The sequence below is a fragment of the Vipera ursinii genome, assembly GCF_947247035.1.
Source record: "Vipera ursinii genome assembly, chromosome: 1".
NCBI classification, from domain to species: Eukaryota; Metazoa; Chordata; class Lepidosauria; order Squamata; family Viperidae; genus Vipera; species Vipera ursinii.
In genome coordinates this window covers 234,663,511-234,682,240 of record NC_139512.1, presented here as the reverse complement: position 1 = coordinate 234,682,240, position 18,730 = coordinate 234,663,511, and the positions used below count along the sequence as shown (strand labels likewise).

Genomic DNA, 18,730 nt, shown 5'->3' with positions numbered 1-18,730 from the left:
AAACTCAGCTAAGGTGTAACTGAATATTTTAACTTTAAAATGTGTGGTGGAGTTTCTGGTTATTGCTTTTCATCCTTTTGAAGCATCCCGCTAAGATTCGTCCTTTCCTGTAATTGTGATAATACCTGTACAGTATATGTAGAAAGAATCATATGGAATTGATTATATGTCAGACAGCACATATCTATGCCATCCTGACATCATTCATCTTGCTTTGTTAGGGTGATGCGGGTTTGCCAGGCCCTAAAGGAACTGTAAGTATGATGAACTGCAGGGTTACTGAAAATCCAAAACATAATAAATCAACAGAATGTGGCAAAAAAAGAGGGTAGTTGTTTGCGTTCACAAATATGTTAAAATATTCTGTTCCCTAAGGAAAGAAGTTAAGACGGTACAAACCAAAAGTGTGGGTTATACTCTAGAGACTTTTCCAAAAGTGAGAAATGTGGAGAATGGAGGAGGGATGAGCATGTAAAAATGAAGTTTGTTGTATATTTGGTTCGGTAGGCATAAAGCAAGACGAGGCGTTGTAAGCAGGAACTGATTTACTCAGAAGTTAACAGGAACAGAAGCAAAGCAATAGCTGCTGCGCAGCTATTTATGCAGTTGGCCACTAGGCGGCAGCCAATAGGTTTGAAGGAGGCATTCTCTGCCTCAACCTATGGCTCCGCCCTCATAGACAGTCAGTCTGGCCCAGACAGTAACCGTTACCCCATACATACAATAAGGAGCAGCAGTTGACAACACATGTGAAATTAACCCAGCATTCAAGCCAATACATTACAAGGTTGGTAAACAATAAAAGCAAATAAAAAACCTGGGAAAGGAATGAAGGGTTTAGAATTAAGCATCGGCAAAGCAGCACCTGTGAAGTCAATTTCTATATAGGGCGGTATCCAGGTCTGCACACCTTCTAGAGCAGAGAGCATCACTGCTAAGGCTTAAACCCTTGGCATCCTTATCCGAGGTTCAGATTTCTGCATAGCCGTGTGTCCAATTGCTTTGCAGTCAGGATGCAACATCTGATCTGGTTTAAAAGTTACTTTAAAATTGTAGTTAGCAGTATCCCAAAATAAACAAGGGGAAGAGTACTGATTGGAACCCTGCCTCTATCTATATATTTTCTCAAGTTGGTTCTTGTTACTTAGATTGCTTTCCACTTTTGCAAATTATCGATTTCATTTCAATATGTGGAAGGTGCAAAATTAAACTCACCTCCATGGTAAAATTCTGATATAGAGCTTTTTTAAAAAAAAATTTTTTTGGAGTAACTGTTGAATTAAACATTAAAAGATGTTGCAGGTCTTTTTTTTAGATAAACTCAAGGGCTTCCACATTTCTCGGGATGTGTGGCGACATGTGCCGGTGGTGTCTGGAGTGGGACCAGCATTTGTTGACTCAGTGGTGTCTGCAGTGGAAAATTATAGTTAATGACATTTGAACAGGCTGGAACATGAAAAGTTAGTTTAGTAACCCACCTTGTCTGAAAGCCATTAGACCTAGTTTCCTGGTGAGGACTAATGGAGAAATATTGTTATATGTTATAAAGTGTTATTTGTCATTACTCATGTGAAGGGAAGAAAAATACTGAAGACGGCAAGAGGATGCCATTTGTTCATATATGACTAAGCAGATATAATGATCTGAATTGGAAAAATGGGCCCTGAATGGTTTAGAATGGGCAAAAAGGCTTTGCAATTTATGTCTGTGAACGGCAGAGGACTATAGTAACCATTCAAGCTTAATAGAGCTTGAATACTAGAGGACTATATTGAATTTCTGAAATACACAAGGTAATGCCTTAATGCAGGGGTAGGGCAACCTTGGCTCTTTTATGACTCGTGGACTTCAACTCCCAGAATTCCTCAGCCAGCCATGCTGGCTGAGGAATTCTGGGAGTTGAGGTCTACGAGTCATAAAAGAGTCAAGGTTGCCTACCCCTGCCTTAGTGGAACTGAGTTACAATTTGAAAAAACAACACTCTCCTACGTGCTGCAATTACTGCTCTCTCGGAATATTCTCATCTTATCCATTCTATGCATAGTCACCACTAGGGGGCTTTCTTTTCATCTGTGCATTTGAGTCAATGAGCCAGTTCTTCTACGTTGGTTGCAACCATTTATTACATCTGTTGCCATCCACATAGGTAGTCTCCTCGCTGCCCCCAAACCATCTGATCCATATGTAATTAAAGATAGTCCTCAACTTACGGCCATTCATTTAGTGACTGTTCAAAGTTACGACGTCACTGAAAAAGTGGCTTATGATCGGTTCTCTCATTTACAACGGTTGCAGCCATCCCTGTTTTTACGTGATTGAAATTTGGCCGCTGGGCATGTCCACATAGGTAGTCTCCTCGCTGCCCCCAAACCATCTGATCCATATGTAATTACAGATAGTCCTCAACTTACGGCCATTCATTTAGTGACTGTTCAAAGTTACGACGTCACTGAAAAAGTGGCTTATGATCGGTTCTCTCATTTACAACAGTTGCAGCCATCCCTGTTTTTACGTGATTGAAATTTGGCCGCTGGGCATGTTTTCGCAACAGTGGCAGCCTAGCAGGGTCATGTCATTGCCAGGTGTGTCCTTCCCACTCAGCTTATGACAAGCAGAGTCAATGAGGGGAATCAGATCCTCTTAACGATCATTGTGATTTGCTCAACAACCATGGCCAGAAAAGGCTGTGCAATCAAGCGCGGTCATGTGATGACTCACTTAATGAATCACATTAAGCGGGAACGCAGTTGTGGTCCCAAATGTGGTCATAAGGCGAGGACTGCTCGTCTCACTTTCAGCTGGAAATCTAGAGAAAGGAGCTAAGATTGATATCATGTGGCTATCTACTGTATCGATAATGAAAACATTAATATAATGCACGAATATAGGGATGGCATTGTTGAAAGTGTTGGCAGGTCAGCAAAATGGCTGTAACAAAATGGGCTTCAAAAACATAATTCTGCTACCTTTTTCAGTGCTGAAATATTTAGGTTAACACTGTGCTCCAATGATCCACAAAAGTATCGGCAACTCATCCAGTCACAGAGGAGGTTTTTAGGGATTTGGGTGGCTGGTTTTCCATAAGCTTTTCATGAGAAAGGGGCATGTTTCTTTCAGTGAGACCTGCAGCACAGCACAGATTTGCAATGTGAGTGAGCGAGTGACACATTTCTATAAGGTTATCAAGAAGCACACTGCAGAGATGTGACTTTCTGTCCCTTAGTCCTCACAGCGGCCTCTTGGAGGAGGGACGTTGGGAGATGGAGTTTAGCAGCAGCCAAAGAATCACATTCTTATTGGGTGAAAACGCTACTTAATAACCACACAGGAGAAAGCCTGTTCTTCTCATAGGCATTGCATTTGGAACCGTTGTGGCCCATTGCCATAACTTTTGAAAGTAATTTCTAGTGAAGGCCAGCTGCCATGCCTCCTATCCTTCTTTCCCTCCCTCCCTCCCTCCCTCCCTCCCTCCCTCCTTCCTTCCTTCCTTCCTTCCTTCCTTCCTTCCTTCCTTCCTTCCTTCCCTCCCTCCCTCCCTCCCTCCCTCCCTCCCTCTGCTGCTTGCAACAATATAGGTAGTCCTCAATTTACAACAATTAATTTAGTGATGGTTCAAAGTTGCAACACTGCTGGAAAAGATGACTTATGACTGTTTTTCACACTTATGAACATGGTCATGTGATTTACATTCGGATGCTTGACAACTGACTTGTATTTATGATGGTTGCAGTGTCTCGGGGTCATGTGATCCCCTTTTGTGACTTTCTGACAAGCAAAGTCAATGGGGAAACCAGATTTACCTAACAACTTTATTACTAATTTAACAGTTGCAGTGATTCACTTAACAACTGTGGCAAGAAAAGTTGTAAAATGGGGCAAACCTCATTTAACAAATTTCTCACTTAGTAACATAAAATTTTGGGCTCAATTATGGTTGTAAGTTGAGGACCCCCTGTACCATCCTGTTTTCTTTTTCCCCAAGAAGAGAAATAGCTCACCACCATCTCAAATGCTTATATGGCCAAATTCTATCTTATCTGATATTTCTTTCCTTGACAGTAATATTAATAGAATAGAAAAAAAAAATGACAAGCTTAAATGCCCTTGTAGTTTATAGCCTTCGGGTCGTTAAGCTGTTTTTAAATATTTAATATATTTATAGGATTTGTGCAAAGACAGGAGTTTGGAATTGCTTCGGGGATTCATATTGCTTAAATTATGTTTCAGTGCACAGATGCCTGTGGGGACAGGGGAAATCAAATGCTACTTGCTATGCGGAAGCTTCTTTTCTGGTTTAAGAGAAGAACCCAACCTCTATCAAAATAATAATAAAAAACCCCACTGAAACGTAAGGTGCTACATCGGATTTCCAGGTTATTTCTCCCTCCTAGGACTTCTTTCTAGAATGGCAGATCAAAAATAATGTGAAATGTTATGGTGCCATAACAGCATATCAGAAAAAGGTATATAGTCAGTAGTAGGTGGAAATCTACATGTCTGGGAATGAATCTTATAGATTCACTGGAAACTTACCTTCGAGGAGATAAAAGAAGACAGCATTCATTGCCTGTTTATTCAACAGCCTTCTCATTTAGCAAGCTCACCTTTATCATTGAACAAGGTGTCAAGAAAGTTATCACAAATCTCACGAAGAAGGAACCAGAGCTGTTCTGGTGTGCTAAACTTTAATTGTGGGCCGATTCCTGGAATAATATAAGGAAAGTCGTTTCTACAAGGGATGAGTCTGCTGTTTATTTCTTGCCCCTGTCTTTGTAAGGTTGGGAATCCTGGCGAAACTGGTTCACGTGGGCCAGAAGGAAACCGTGGCATGCCTGGCATAGAAGGACTTCGTGGGCCACTTGGCCCCCGTGGTTTGCAAGGGGAACAAGGGCTTCCGGGGCTGCCTGGCAGCCAGGGACCAGCGGTAAGTGACAGCTTCTTTTTACAATATGAGCTTTGCCCTAGCAAGCGCAATTCCAGCATTATAGAAGAACAGACGAAGGAAGAAGAATGTTTATTTCATACTCCTTGGCTTGCTAGCACGGCTGTTTAGCTATGAATTTAGATTATCTCTTTTTTTGTCACCGTCCTTGATAGGCTGTGTGTGGAGTGTTCCACCAGTGCTGTTCTAGCTAAAGCAGCACGTTACAAACTGCAAGAGCCTCGAAGACCACCTTTTTTTTTTACCCAAATCTTTAACGTAGCACAGAGATCACTTCCAGAGGCCTTCTGCATCCTGCGCAAGGGCTTCTGACAAGCCCCTGCACTGCCATTACATTTCAAGACTTTGAAGCAAAAGTCTGAAAGTGAAGCAATTGTCTGGGTCTCTCAGAGTCTCCAGAAGGATCTCAAGGATCATAGATGGCTTGTGCTTGCAAATAGAGCTTGAGGGTGACTTGGCCCACCTCTCCAGGGAAACGTGACCTGCCCCAGTTGTAGCCTCACTTGAGAACCAACAGTATATTTCTAACAGGTCCGTTGCGAATCTATTAGTGTTCTGGATCCTCTACGGTCTGAGGTATCTAAGATGTCAGCCATAATATTCTTTCAGCTGAATTTACACATGGCAACATAAGAGTTTTGGGAAACAGTTGGAACCACTAATGAAATATATTTCAGTAATTTTGTGCAGGCAGCAGGAAAGAGCAGGTAGAACTAAATCCATGAAGTGAACGGGGCAGGCAATCCACCTTTGAGAGTTAATCCTAGACTCTGAATAATACAATTGCCATTGAGAAGGTCCTACCCCAGCACAGTCAATGCACTTATTTTCATTGGAAAAAGTAACCGTTCCTCAACCAGAGCCTTGGTGGAGCAGTAGGCTAATGCCTCCTTAAGTAACACCAGCTGCCTGCAATTTGTGCAGGTTCGCATCCCACCAGGCTCAAGGTTGACTCAGCCTTCCATCCTTCCGAGGTAGGTAAAATGAGGACCCAGATTGTTGGGGGCAATTAAGCTGACTTTGTAATAATGCCGCTGGGGGCGGCGAAAACCCTAATAAGCAGGCATATACATAGAATGAAGGCTATTGCTAAGCACATTTGATTTGTGCTTTAGATTGTAAGCCGCCCTGAGTCTTCGGAGAAGGGCAGGATATAAATAGGGATAAAAAAATAAATAATAAAAAAACAACCACTATGCTTTTCACTTTTAAAATTGTCCCTTGCTGACATTCATCCGTGAAGGTGCTTTTTTTTTTTTTTTGCTAAAGTGCACTTGGATTTGTGTGATAATGAACTTGAACATGCTATAGACAAAGGGAGCAGTAAGAATTCTTTGCAACTCTTAAGCAAGATGCTGAGTTGGACTAGCAGAGTTTCCTACTCAGGTGGTGTGCCAGGCTCTATGGAGTGTCCCTCCTTGCCTCTGTTCTCATGCCCCACATGCTCAGCTCCCATCTTCTTCTGGTGGTCTCCTTTTTGAAGTAAGGCGCTAGGAAGCAGCACAAAGGGCTCTCCCAGCGTCCTGTAATGGCTTGGATTCTCATTCTTGGCTTTCTGCTCCTTGTGTTTTATTGAAATTGCTTCAATCTGCAGGCTTGAAAATATGCTTGCAGCTGCAGAATTGTTCCCTTTACTGTTTATATTCCCATCTACTCCCTCCTCACACAGTCACTGTTATTTTAATGCTGTGCTTGTTTCAGGGCAGAGAGCCGACTGATCTGCATATTAAACAGGTTTGCATGAGAGTAATACAAGGTAAATAAAAATATTCTACTTATATCTTTTTAAGGTTTGGTCATGAGTTTATTTGCATGTGTAGCAAACTCTACAATTTCATGCATGCATGCATGTTTCGTTTTTGTCAGCTCTTGCATTCATTTCGCCCTGCATCGTCTTACACTAGTTTTTTTTAAAATCCAGCAGAGTTACTGAATATAAAAGCTAAAGTGTAAGATTCAGGTTTCCTACTCTATCAAGTCCAATCACTCCCTCACACAACCCAACTTATTCCACAGGGCTATTGTGTACATAAAGAAGCAAGGTATGTTTTATCCTACCAGGTACTACGTCCTGCATAGAGCTGTCAAGACTAAGGCAAGGAATAAATATACAGCAATAATTGAAATTAATTCAAAGCTCAACTGATCCACAGAGGGAGCACTTTTGACATTTTATAATAATTGCGAGCTTTTGAATTCTCCAGAATGCTTTTTTAGGCAAGATCCTCCATGTTCAGGGAAAATCAGGACTAAGGGAAAGGACTGTTATTTAAAAAATAGTGTCACTGATTTATAACAGTGCCAGTACAAAGTTCCAGTTTTAGATGGAACATGCTACCAGCAAATACAGCATATGCTTTTCTAAGTTTGCTGGGAAGAGGGGAAAAAAAAGAATCTCTTTTTTTAAAAAAAACCCTAAATGCAGCCAGTAAAGTCTTATCTAGAATCAGGGCTTTTCAACCTTTTCACCCATTGTACCACTTTTAGGATATGGCAGAATCCGAGTACCACCAGTCGCCTAGCAAGGTGTCAAAAACTTGATTGGCAGTGGGGGTGGGGTGGGGGGTCCTTTGGTTTTTATTCCCCCCCCCTTTGCAGCAGGTTTTGGTCTCTTCACATGACCCTGGGACACTGTGACTGTCATAAATATGAATCAGTTGCCACGCATCTGAATGTAAATCACAAGACCCTTGAGATGCTGCAACATTCCAGCTGATCGGTGCTTCTTCTGGGCTCAGCAGAAGCACCAGGATCAGCGCCGAGCTCCAGCTGGAGCCTGGTGTTGATCCTGGCACTTCCGCTGAGCCCTGACAGCCCTGCAGCTCCAGCCATCTCTCGCTCAGGCTTGTGTGGTGCTGCCACTGGTTCAGCTCATTCCCCTCCCCTACCACTTTTCTAGGATGGTCACGTACCACCTGCCAGGTGCTATTGTATCACAGGTGGTACCCGTACCACTGGTTGAAAAGCCCTGATCTAGATACACATAGAATCTTACTTGGTAGTGAGCAGAAAGAAAATGATCAAGACCAGGGCTTTTTTTCTCATAGAACACTCAGAACGGCATTCCAGCACCTTTTTTGGATGGAACCTTGTAGGGTAGGCAAGGCGGGTTGTATGACATGTGTGAATTCCGGCACCTTTTTCTTTTACAAAAAAAGCACTGATCAAGACATTAAACTATTGACACAGTTGAAGACAATTTTGCCATAAGAATTATGATTCTTGAAGAGATGTAGTTAAAAACAAGGCGTCAATAATAGCAATTCATTTCTTAAGGAAAAAAATTAAACTCTTCTCCAAGAAACACATACCTAAGCTTCTAGATCGCCCTCTCTCTCTCTGCCTCACTCACACACATAGATATTCTCCATGGAAATTTTCTTCATGGAAAATTGATTTTGTGATCACGTTTTTAAACTAATAGGATTATATTTGGAACTGCTAAATAATCATTTGTTCTTTCTTGTTATGGTGGTTGTCAGATCACTGGAAAAGGGACATAACATATACATTGCATGCAAATGTTTGCAAATTCAATCCCTAAATCTCTAGGGAAGGCTAAGAATAAACTCTCATCTGAAACTAGCAGTCAAACCTAGATAGATTAGTGACCTGTCTTTCAGGATGCTTTGAAATTGATAAGTTCAACAGAAATCTAAGACCTTTGCCAGGGTATAAGGTTATTCCAATAAGCAGGAATATGGGTTAAGTAAAAGAACTTCCTCCCCCCCCCCAATCCTGCTATAATTTGTGTAAACACATTAATCATAAATAATGTTGCTTTTACCTAATGTTGCATTTTATGGAGTTCCATAAACATAGGTAAAAATTTCAAATGTTTGTGTCACGTACAGCAGTTCATAGAAATTGGAGGGCTCAGCCCCAGAATAACCAGTCTTTCTCCTATAGTATGTATATATTATATATATATATATATATATATATATATATATATATATATATATATATATATATATATATATATATATATATATAATGAGCAGATAATAAGAACTCTGCTTTTTCAGTTATTAATATGCATAAACATGTTACCACCATAGATACGATTCTTGATGCATTATTGTACTCGTGGTTTGGGATTTTATTATTGTGAAAAATATCTTGCTAGAGGCTGCTACTGAGATCTGCTGGGACGTTACAGTGTTGTATTTCTGAAGTTTAAGAGGTTTTATTGCTCTTTGTGATTTAATTTGAAGCCTTCTCAGTGCAACTATTTTTTAAATTGCCCAACAGAGGACTGCATTCATTTCCCGTTCCAATGTGCTTTTGCTACCAAGATAAATGTTTCCTTCTCCCTTGTCAGTATCAATTATTCTAAAATGGAAAGGCTGCAGCTTGGGGCCAGAGCACCTATTTCCTTTCCCTCTCCCTCTGTCTTTCTGTCTCTGTCTCTCTCCATCCATCTATCCATCTATCCATCCATCCATCTATCCATCCATTCCTACCTCAGAGCAATATTCTGATTTAAGCAAGTATTAATGAAGCAAGTTTTATTATTATAACTGAAAAGAGATCCATTTACCAGAAACAGATCATAGGGATGACACAGCCTAGAACCTAGCGAGCGACATCTTACCAGGATGTACTCCATGCATATGCCTAGGAAGAAAGGCAAAAGAAAGAGATCCCAGATTAGCAATTTGTCAGTCAGAATGAGAAACAAAGAAGGAATATGGAGGAAATCTTTACGTACTGCTCAGGGCTCCCTCGTGGTCAGAAAGTCCCGAGATCATATAAGGTCAGTGCCACTGGACTGACCTCACCAACAGTCTCAGAACTGGAGGGCAAAAATCAGTCTACTAGATGGAAGCTGATTTTTTTTATCTCGGGGGGGGGCATCAATTGCTAGTTACCTTACCTCTTCCTACTTCCTACCTTACTTCTACCTTATCAGACTTACCTCTTCCCTCCCTGTTGAGGGAGAAGGGGCCATGAAGCTTTTAGGACCCCAGATTCTGAAGTGGGAAATAAGCTGTTTTAAATAAGGCCCTCTCAGAAGGGAAGCCTTAATCTCACTCTCACTTGAACCTCTTGCTACGTGAACAACCAGCAATAATCTGTATACCATTGACCAATTTATAACAACAGAAAATTTCATAATAATACATTATGAACTTAGGAAAGTTATATACCAATGATTCCCACCATTTTGAAATCAGATGTGGAGTTTTGCAATTCCAAAATGCTAGGGGCCATGATGCAATGGTGCAGGGATCAGAATGCAGCCTAACTCTGCCCACAGCCAGGAGTTCAATTACTATTGCTATTAGAAAACGGACTTATCTCTAGCTCAGTTTTCTGCTGTAACATCAATATTTTCTTTTGCAGAGCTTTGAAACAGTGCAGGTAGCACTTCTCACCCCTGATCTCAAGAGGACTGACACTGACATCCCCCTTTCCCCCCTTGTGTCAAATACTAGGCTGTTCGCTTTTCTTCATTTCTTTTTCTTCTGCTTTTGTGAGGGGAAGGGGGACTTTAGTTTTTATTTTGCCACAGCACTTGCAGCGATTCCCGCTAGGACTGTAAGTGAATGACATAGTTTGCTTCATGAATCGTGAAAGGAAGATAAGTTTGTCGCTTGCCCGCTAACTGCTTAAGAGAGAAGGCAGAGGGGAGAAAGGGATGGCCTGGAAGTGGTCTCCATGAACTTCAATAGTTCATTCTTTTCATTGAGCAGAACAATTTGCACAGATGGCTGCTAGTCTTCGGAGGCCTGAATTTGGGGCTCCTGGCATCCCAGGCCCACCTGGCCCACCTGGCTCCCCTGGACTTCCAGGAGACAGTGGCTTCCCAGGACAAGCTGGATCCCGGGGATTGGCTGGTCTTAAAGGCCCTCCTGGCGACGTTGGGCCGAAAGGTCCCAAAGGTGAGAAATTCAGAATATGGATTTGTGCATCAGATGTATTATTATTGTGACCTGTTTATTAAATTTTATGGAGTCCAGTGATTTGATTCTCCATTAAATGCATGAACGCAGATTCAACTTCATTTGTTTTCCTGAGTTTAAGCTGCAGGGAAGAGGTTGAAGAAGGCAACATGGTAAGGCACTGCATTGTGTTGTAATGCTCCTCCCCTTTTGTAGGGACATGCAATCCTGATGCATTACCAAAAGAGCCTTGGTGGAGCAGTGGGCTAATGCCTCCTTAAGTAACACCAGCTGCCTGCAATTAGTGCAGGTTCGCATCCCACCAGGCTCAAGGTTGACTCAGCCTTCCATCCTTCCGAGGTAGGTAAAATGAGGACCCAGATTGTTGGGGGCAATAAGCTGACTTTGTAAAAATGCCACTGGGGGGGGGCGAAAGCCCTAATAAGCAGGCATATACATAGAATGAAGGCTATTGCTAAGCACATTGATTTGTGCTTCTTAGATTGTAAGCCACCCTGAGTCTTCGGAGAAGGGCAGGATATAAATGGGATTAAAAAAAGGCAGACTTTGCACGATAATGTAGTATCTGCCATCTTGATTATTTTCATACCTTCCTCCCTCCAAATGTATGCTACTACTGGGTTTGCATGAAGTATGAGAAATATTTCTTTTTTTATTTGACTCAAGTAAGGAATATGAAGTAATTTTAAAAAGCTATATTTACCTCATGATTGAGAGTCCTTGACTTAAGACTATAAAAAAGAATATTTGTAGCTCAGGGTTGAAATGAGGGGTCCTTGGTGCCCTCTAAGACAGTGGCTCTGTCTTAAGCCCAGTACTCTTCAATATCTTCACAAATGACTTAGATGAGGGAATAGAAGGGGATCTCATCAGATTTGCAGATGGTACAGGAATAGGCAACATCCCAGAAGACAAGCTCAGGATCCAAAAAGATCTTGCCAGACTTGAGCAATCCAACAAAATGAATTTTAATGTGGAGAAAAGCAAAGTTTTACATTTAGGCAGGAAAAATCAAAGATACAAGTAGAGATTAGTTGAAATCTGGCTCAAAAACTGTAACTGTGAGAGGGACCTTTGGAGTCCTAGTGGGTGATCACCTGAATATGAGCCAGCAGTGTGCAGCAGCAGCCAAAAAGATAATACAATCCTGGGTTGTATAAACAGAGGCATAGAATCAAAATCACGTATTAATACCACTTTATAAAACCCTAGTAAGACCATAGCTGGAATACTGCAATCAATTTTGATCATGTGTGTTTTTCACTTTAAAAGCGGGCAACTAAATTTCATTTTTGATGTGTGCTGCTGTGCCCACAGTAAAAAAAAATAAATGACAATAAAGGTTATCTTATCTACTACAAAAAAAGATGTTGAGACTTTGGGAAAAAATCAGAGAAGAGCAACTAAAACGATCAAAGGTCTGGCTAGTCTAAAGAAAAGAAGAAACAGGGGTGACATGACAGCAGTGTTCCAGCATTTGAGGGGCTGCCACAAGGAGGAGAGGCTCATTGATTTGTGCTTTAAATTGTAAGCCACCCTGAGTCTTCGGAGAAGGGCAGGATATAAATGGGATTAAAAAAAATAAAAAAAATAAATTATTCTCCAAAACACCAGAAGGCAAGTTAAGTGTCAATGGTTGGAAACTAATCAAGAAGAGAAGCAACCTAGAATTAAAGAGAAACTTCCTAACTGTGAGGACAATTAACCAGTGGAACAGCTGGCCCTCAGAAATCATGGGCGCTCCATCACTGGATGTTTCTAAGAAGAGGCTAGACAGTCACTTGTCTGAGATGGTATAGGTCTTCCTGCTTGAGCAGGGAGCTGGACTAGAAGATCTCCAAGGTCCCTTCCAGCTCTATTCTATTCTGAGCTTGGTTGTTTTCTTGCATATGTTTCATTACCCAAAACAGGCAACATCACCAGTGCTAGTCTGATGCTAGTCTCACACTCAAACTCATGATGTTACCTAGTTCAGGTAATGAAATGCCTGCAAGAAAACAGCCAAGCTCAGAGTGCACCAAAGACTCCTTACGATTGTTCGCTGAACACTGATGATTGAAAGTTATGATGGCCTTGGAAAAAGTGCTTTACAATCTGTAGTTACACTTATGATGGTCGCACCATCCCCATGGTTACATGATTGCAATTTAGGCACTTGGCAACTGGCTTGCATTTTTAACCATTTGCTGCCTCCTGCAGTCCCATGATCACAATTTGTGACCTTTTTGGTCACTTTCCAACAGAGAACAGGAAAGACTATCCATTGGGGAGGCTAGATTTGGTTCATGACTATGGTAAAAATGGTGGTGAAATCAGGTCTGGTCACATGATGACTCAATTAAACAGAATAACAGAATTGGAAGGGACCCTGGAGGTCTTCTAGTCCCATGCCCTGCTCAGGCAGGAAACCCTTTTACAACTGCCTTAACTTACAACAGAAATTCTTGTCTCAGCTGTAGTTGTAAATCAAGGACTACAGTATTTGCACTTCAGTTCATTCAGAGTTCTCCAAACAATTTGGGTTCTGTTATAGTGGCAGTGTTTCTACAGTAACCCTGAAGTGGATAACATCAAGTAAAGCTGAGTTAACCCTATGACTTTCGTTCCGCCCCCTTTTAGCCTGTCTGTACTAGAATAAACAGAAATTCATCTGCTTTACAAATAAGAAGCATCAGTCATTGGAACAGGCAGAAGATGTAGCATCCAATCCAGATCATTGTATATGGGGCATCTCAATAGCGCTGATATTGTTAGCTCTAATCAGAAAAATGGGAAAGAAAAGATTTGGGCAAGATAGGTTATTTTTTGATCCTGAGCAAATTGGGACTTGGGAGAGTGGGAGTGTAATTTGCTTTACTCTGTTTTATAACGTGTTATTTTTTCAAGATCCGAGGTGAGCTTTCTGATCCTTATTCAGCTGTTGAGTGAGCTCATCTGGCAGATGAAGTAAGATGTCACCAATATATGGAAAATACTCTTATTTCCCTAATGTAATCTGAGTTATATTTGGCTGCAAGGGTATAAAATTCTGCAATGGGTAGAATTAATTTCTGACGATCTACTCAGGGTAGATGTTCATCAGGTCTGGAGATTCTCAACCTGGTTAGGATATATCGGTTCATAGCTTAGGGTGCAACTTTGTATTTTATGCATTAAGTAAAATTTGATATGCTACTATAAGCCTTTCCAAAGGCACCAACCATGCAGTGGCATGATAAACAGCATTTGGTTTCCAAGTAAACCACAGTTCAACATGAATATGTATCTGCTAGAGGAAACTAATTCTGTGAAATAGTTCTCACACTCAAAGATCAGAGGTGGGTAAAAGGGGGAGAGACAAGAAGTGAAAATTAACAAAGCTTTAGACCAAAATAACTTGCTCTCTGACAACCCTGCAAGATAATTACACTGGGACACAGTAATCAGCACCTAAAAGAAGGAGAATGTGAATGAGTGGGCAAAATAAAGTAAGCCAGCATGATAATAGCAGCTAATTAACCTGCACAAAGGAAGAATGCAAAGTCTGCATTTTATAACTCACAAGTTACAAAAGAGAGGAATAGGGGAGAAATGTAATGTTTCCAGAAGAATGTGGCCTGGCAAGAACGGGCTATGGATTATTTAATAAAATCTATAATGTTTTAACAGCATTCCTCCTAATGACAGTTCACTTTCCATCTTCTAGGCAATTCTCCAAAGCAAGCCAGGAGGAAAGGAAATTCTGAAAGGGGCAGGAGCAGCTTCAGGAAGGATGCTGAACTCCCATTAGGGCAGCCTCCATGCTGAATACTAGAAAAGGAAGGAAAATGTGTATTCTCTGTAATGTCTCCCACAGCCAAACAAAACTATCCTGATTTAATGAACCAAATGGCCTTTTCTGGTTGTCAGCATTGCAGGGAACTGAAGATCTGCAGTATCAGCTGTTTCAAAGTGCACTTGCATTCCTCTGGCATTGCTTAACTATTCCTGATAAAAATCAAAGCATCCTTTATGCTTAATAGGATGTGAGCCAAGGCATAGAAACCCACTTTTGCTAATTGCAATGAAACATAGGCACTCTTAGAAATCATGAAACAGAGAAAAGGGGCAGAATTTAATGAAAACTAAAACTAAACTGCAAATATATATATATATATATATATATATATATATATATATATATATATATATATATATATATATATATAATTTGTAGATTCTCGCGGGTGTCTGTATGTGTAGATCTAGAGTCTCGGGTTTCTTCCCGCGTTCCTTTCATCTTCAGAAAGTTGTGGCGACGTTTCGACGAAATCCCATCCGTCATCATCAGGCCGGAGTGTTCCTCCTGCTGCTTCCAGGAGCAATGCGTGGTCTGGCTGTTCCTTTCCTTCCAACTGCCGGTGGGGCTGTGTTCTGACTGGGAGGAGGCGTGGCTGCTTTCATATTTATATATATATATAAATCCAAGTCATGGAATTTGAAAATAGGTGTATTTCAATTTACAGTATTATTAAAACTTTCAGATCTTATTATCATGACTAGAGGCCTGCATTTAACTATATAGATTACCCAGCTTATTCACTTTTAGGCTAAATTCAAGGTAATTGGGGATTTTTTTAAAGCTGTAAATCAGGGGTCTTCAAACTTGGCCCTTTCATGACTTGTGGACTTCAACTCCCAGAATTCCTGCGCCAGCTGGCTGAGGAATTCTGGGAGTTGAAGTCCATAAGTCATAAAAGGGCCACGTTTGAAGACCCCTGCTGTAAATAGCTGGAAGCAGATATATCCGAAAGCGCACCAAACTTTAAGAAGTGTTCTCAAAGCTTTTTTCAGGTGCCTTGATAAAAGCATCCACCATAAACATTTAAGAGCATTGACTTAGGTGCCTTAATCTCTGGCCCGGTGACCTCCTTAACCAAAGCCATAGCAGAACAGAGGAGACTTTATCAGCAATGACACTTTCTTCACAGACTTTTTCTAGCCAAAAAAAGTCTTCTTGACTCGTTGTAATAGTTTTAAGGAGGTGTAACAGTTGATTGTACCTTAATTGGAAATTTTAAACAACAGGTAGTATACAAATGTTTTAAAGATGCAAGGAGGTAGGAAATATAGGTAAAATAATACAAACATTTGTTTTCTTGATTTTTATTTTAGGTGACACAGGTGAAAGGGGGGAGAGAGGACTCCCAGGTCAAGGGCCCAAAGGCTTGCCAGGAACAACAGGAGTCCCTGGTAAGCGCTGAAGATGGTCTCCGGGTCATCTGAGAAATGATCAAACTATTTCACATTAAAAAAAACAACATTTAACACACTGCTTGAAATAAAGGCAGCTGCTTTGAAGAATGACTGCTGCTCTCTCTTTACACAGCCAAACACACCTATCACGCATTTCCCCCTCTACCCCATTTTTTTTGCCTCCTTTTCTGTTGCAGTTTTGTGGTCTCTATGGCAATAGGTGACTTGATTGATATTTAATCCCAAGCCACAAGGAGCTGTTTTAGATTAGCGTGAGTTAACCCACTCCTTACGATTTAGGAATCTGTGCAAAGTTGACCATTCTTTTTAACAAACCTTGGTTGAAATATCTTGGCTTAAATACTATGTGTCAACTCTGCCAGGATGTACCTCTTTTTAAAAAGCCAGTTAGATCTAAGGTTATGGTTCTTGCAACATAACTGCTATCACTTTTTTCTCATGCTGCTTTTTACACTTTTATCATGGTGGGGAAAAACTGAGGATTTACACTTTAATAAAAATCAGCTTGGGAGCCAAGAAGCGATAGGAAAAACGTATTAAAATCAGTTTCAATTGTGTCATAACAGCACAGTATGCAAAATTGCATGAGAGAAGGACCAAGCACACATTGAATAAATTAAAAATACCACTATAAGTTTCCACTTAAAATGAGTTGTGTGAGGATTTTCAAATCATTTAAATTGATTTTGGTGGCGCAGCATTTTGAAGTTCAGCTTTTGAATACAGCATTGGGGATATAGTGGGAATGGAGGTGGGAGGAAGGCTCTGCAAAAGTCTTCATTGGTCATAACTGAAGCAAAAGTGCCCTCTAGTGGCCAGAAGAATACAAATAATTTGGCATAGTAAAAATAACCTTATGGTAACTTCTGAAACACTGTATTACGAATAATTCTGCAAATAACCCCTTTAGGTTTCTCTGCATTAAAAGTAAAATGTGTTCTTTTGCTTTAATTTCCTAGCAGACATTCTCCCTCTTCTTTTCCCTTATGTTGTCAATGTCACTTTTTAACTTCTTGTCTGCCTTTGTCAGACTGATCATTCCAGGCACAATGGATCAATTGTGAAAAGCAATTTACGGTCTTTGCATATTAGGATGAACTATTAGACCATAGCTTACAAACTGGGATGGTTGGATGTGCATTTTATCTAGTGTGATAAATCCAGATGGTGAACACGTTTTCTCATTGGAGAAACCTATTCCCTATTGACTTAGTGCTAGGCTGCATTAACAGACGGATAGAATCAAGATCACGTGAAGTGTTAATACCACTTTACAATGCCTTGGTAAGGCCACACTTGGAATACTGCATCCAGTTTTGGTCACCACGATGTAAAAAAGATGTTGAGACTCTGGAAAGAGTACAGAGAAGAGCAACAAAGATGATTAGGGGACTGGAGGCTAAAATATATAAGGAACGGTTGCTGGAATTGGGTATGTGTAGTTTAATGAAGAGAAGGACGAGGGGTGACATGATAGCAGTGTTCCAATATCTCAGGGGCTGCCACAAAGAAGAGGGAGTCAGGCTATTCTCCAAAGCACCTGAAGGCAGGACAAGAAGCAACGGATGGAAACTAATCAAGGAGAAAAGCAACCTAGAACTCAGGAGAAACTTCCTGACAGTTAGAACAATTAACCAGTGGAAAAACCTGCCTCCAGAAGTGGTGAATGCTCCAACACTGGAAGTTTTTAAGAAGAGACTGGATAGCCATTTGTCTGAAATGGTATAGGGTTTCCTGGCTGAGCAGGGGGTTGGACTAGATGACCAACTTTATTATTATTAGTAGTAGTAGTAGTAAAGGAGGAAAATGAGAACCCAACTTCCCCTTTTATACAGAAGATGACTGTCTATAGCAGCGTTTTCCAACTTGAAAACTTTGAGACGCATGGACTTCAGTTCCCAGAATTTTCCAACATGCTGGCTGAAGAATTCTGGAAGTTGAAGCCCACACGTCTTAAAAGTTGCCAGGTTTGGAAAAAAAAAAGGTCCATAGCAACGAGTATTCTGTGTTTAAGACTTTGGAGATTCCTTTTTTCCAGAAGTCCCCGTTGTGTAGACAGCCTCCACTAATACTTTGCATCTTCTACATGGGGTTGGGTTAACAGGAGAGACCAAGGCTGATGCAATCATCCTTGCAGATAAGCCTTTTAAAACTACAATGAAAGTGATATTAGGTGCTTTTTCTGAATTTATGGCCCGGTTTTTGTCTTTGCAGGAGAACCCGGCAAGCCCAGTTATGGCACTGATGGGCGAGATGGCGAGAGAGGCCCTCCTGGAGCCGCCGGATCCCCTGGTGTTCCAGGTCCTCCTGGCCCTCCAGGTCCTCCTGGTGTTTGTGAACCATCAGCTTGTTCCATGGAAGCTGGATTACAAGGAGGGCTGAATGTGAAAGGGCCATGAAAAAGAAATGCAGCATTGCTCTACAGGACAGGATGTTTTGGAAGCCATCTTTGATCTGCAGATATCTACCAACCGCCGAGAGACACAGTCTAGCAAAATCAGATTGTAAAAAATACAGCAAATCTTATCGAGGCCTTGACAGATCTAAATGTTCTGGTTGTCCCCTTTGTCTGTTTCCTAAAACAATACAAGACATTTCAAAATGGTGCTTTCAAAATGGTGCCAAGTGGTTTTTCAGCTCTTAG

General features: G+C 41.0%; 1 protein-coding gene across 1 annotated transcript in view; it reads left to right on the top strand.

The window, feature by feature from the left end:
• COL9A1 (collagen type IX alpha 1 chain) overlaps positions 1-18,485 on the top strand; it is a gene marked incomplete at its 3' end in the record, with an annotated part of 97,506 nt that extends 79,021 nt beyond the window's left edge. Inside the window, exons 33-38 of the mRNA XM_083350620.1 lie at positions 222-254; positions 4,778-4,924; positions 6,644-6,698; positions 10,642-10,830; positions 15,985-16,062; positions 18,301-18,485. Of these exons, the coding sequence (XP_083206746.1) occupies positions 222-254; positions 4,778-4,924; positions 6,644-6,698; positions 10,642-10,830; positions 15,985-16,062; positions 18,301-18,485 (687 nt within the window). The remainder of the gene's footprint in view (positions 1-221; positions 255-4,777; positions 4,925-6,643; positions 6,699-10,641; positions 10,831-15,984; positions 16,063-18,300) is intronic.
• Positions 18,486-18,730: the final 245 nt, after the last annotated feature.